The 1,888-nt window shown below is 31.1% G+C and overlaps 1 protein-coding gene across 1 annotated transcript in view; it reads right to left on the bottom strand.

The window, feature by feature from the left end:
- LOC106467558 (synaptic vesicle membrane protein VAT-1 homolog-like) overlaps positions 1 to 1,001 on the bottom strand; it is a 21,205-nt gene extending 20,204 nt beyond the window's left edge. Inside the window, exon 1 of the mRNA XM_013927919.2 lies at positions 731 to 1,001. Within this exon, the coding sequence (XP_013783373.1) occupies positions 731 to 942 (212 nt within the window). The 5' untranslated portion in view covers positions 943 to 1,001. The remainder of the gene's footprint in view (positions 1 to 730) is intronic.
- Between the last annotated feature and the right edge of the window lie 887 nt (positions 1,002 to 1,888).

Raw genomic sequence — 1,888 nt, forward strand, 5'->3', positions numbered from 1 at the left:
CCTTTTTTTTTTTTTTTTTTTTTTTTTTTTTAAAATCTCACAAAAAAAAAACTTTCACATATTTGTGCAAAGTTAATGACATTCCAATCAGTTATTGTAACAAAACAAAGAGACAGCAAGTGAAACAATCATGACTAAAAGAATTCAAATTAAGAGGGACTAATTTTGTATCACAATACAGCCTTAAGTTTCAATCTATTTAATAGAACTTAGGATCACTAATGTAATGGAAAAAACAAAACAAAAAAAAACGTGCTATACACAAGAGCTCCACGGGGCAATTCAGTTTCTAATTCTAGATAATTATATAAAGACATTATTTCCAACATTATTAGAACAGCCATTGCAACTCATTAAAATTGTTTTATTTGGTTACTTTCATATATTTTTTCACATTGAAAATTTATTTAGGGGATAAGATAATTTCTTTATATTGTACTTTCAGACGAATTTTGCTGGAAATGAATTACAAATAACGCTTTCCTCTTATTAAGAGTATACAAATAGTTAAATTTTATAAAATTATATATTATCAATGAATAACTTTAGCAAATAAATATTAGTAGTTAAAACTTCTATTTTTAAACTTAGCTCAATATTAAGTATTAAAACACCATTCACACGAGTTTAATAACCAAAATTTATCGTACCACCGTACTTCAGCAATGAAAGCTGTAAGGAAATATTAAGCCTACATGATACAAACTGACATAAAGGCGTGACAGCTCACCATGCTTTAACACGTATCAAGACTTCACCTTCTCCAACAGATGGTTGTGGTTTCTTAACAATCTTTACAGATTTTAAACCACCAAACCCAGTAAGTACAACAGCTTTCATGTCTTTTGGTGCTGTAGTTTGGTTTTCTTCATTTTTCTGTTCGGTTTGGCTTTCAGATGGGTTAGTTTCATCAGACTTTCCACCGGTTCCCTCTTCCGCCATGATTCTGACAATCCCCAACTTCGAGAATCAGATTATGACTAATGTCTACTGTGTTATCAATTATATAGCCTTAGCATAAACCTATGCTTGTGCTGCACTCTAGTTGCATTTAAAACGTGAAGAATATACTAATATCTGAAATAATTATTTGTATTTACATAATAGTATTTTAACAGCAAATTATTACTGAATCAAATTTTAATAACAGTACATGTATGTAAAAAAAGGTAATGGAATCTATCATTAAATAAATTCTACAAGAGCATTTGGACAAGTATTTGATTATCACAGATATTTATGGATTTAGAATCTGAAGGTCATGTCTTGTGAATTAGCTTTATTTCAAAATGTTGCATTTAATCTGGACATGGACAATGCAGTGGATTTGGTGAACTTGGATTGGACTTTCAGAAGGTTTGTGATGAGGTGTCACATAAAAAACTTATTGGAAACACTGCATCTGTAGAAGCAGGAAATAAACTAGTTAAATGTATTGAGAGAAGATTGTTATAACTATACCGAAAAAACAAGGGATTATTAAATTGTTACAAGTAGGAGTAGCACAGGGTTAAGTGCCTAGTCTTTTGCACAGCGGTATATATGCAGAATTACAATGCTAGAAACCGGGTTTTGATACCCGTGGTAGGCAGAGCACAGATAACCCATTGTGTAGCTCTGTGCTTAACTTCAAGCAAACAAAAAACTTTTGCTAGTAATAACAATGATAATAGAATAATGACTAAGGTGTCTAAAATTGCAGATAATGTTCAAATAAAGGGATTTTCAAACTCTAAAATGATGTAGTTTTTGCAAAGAGATCTTTACTGTTTGAGGGGCTTGATTATTATTATAATCTTGTAGAAGATCGAAGCTCTAGGTGAAGGTCACAAGAAAAACGATCTGGGTTTGTTTAGAGTTAAGCACAAAGCTGCACAATGGGTTATCT

The sequence above is a fragment of the Limulus polyphemus genome, unplaced genomic scaffold, assembly GCF_000517525.1.
Source record: "Limulus polyphemus unplaced genomic scaffold, Limulus_polyphemus-2.1.2 Scaffold2660, whole genome shotgun sequence".
NCBI lineage: Eukaryota > Metazoa > Arthropoda > Merostomata > Xiphosura > Limulidae > Limulus > Limulus polyphemus.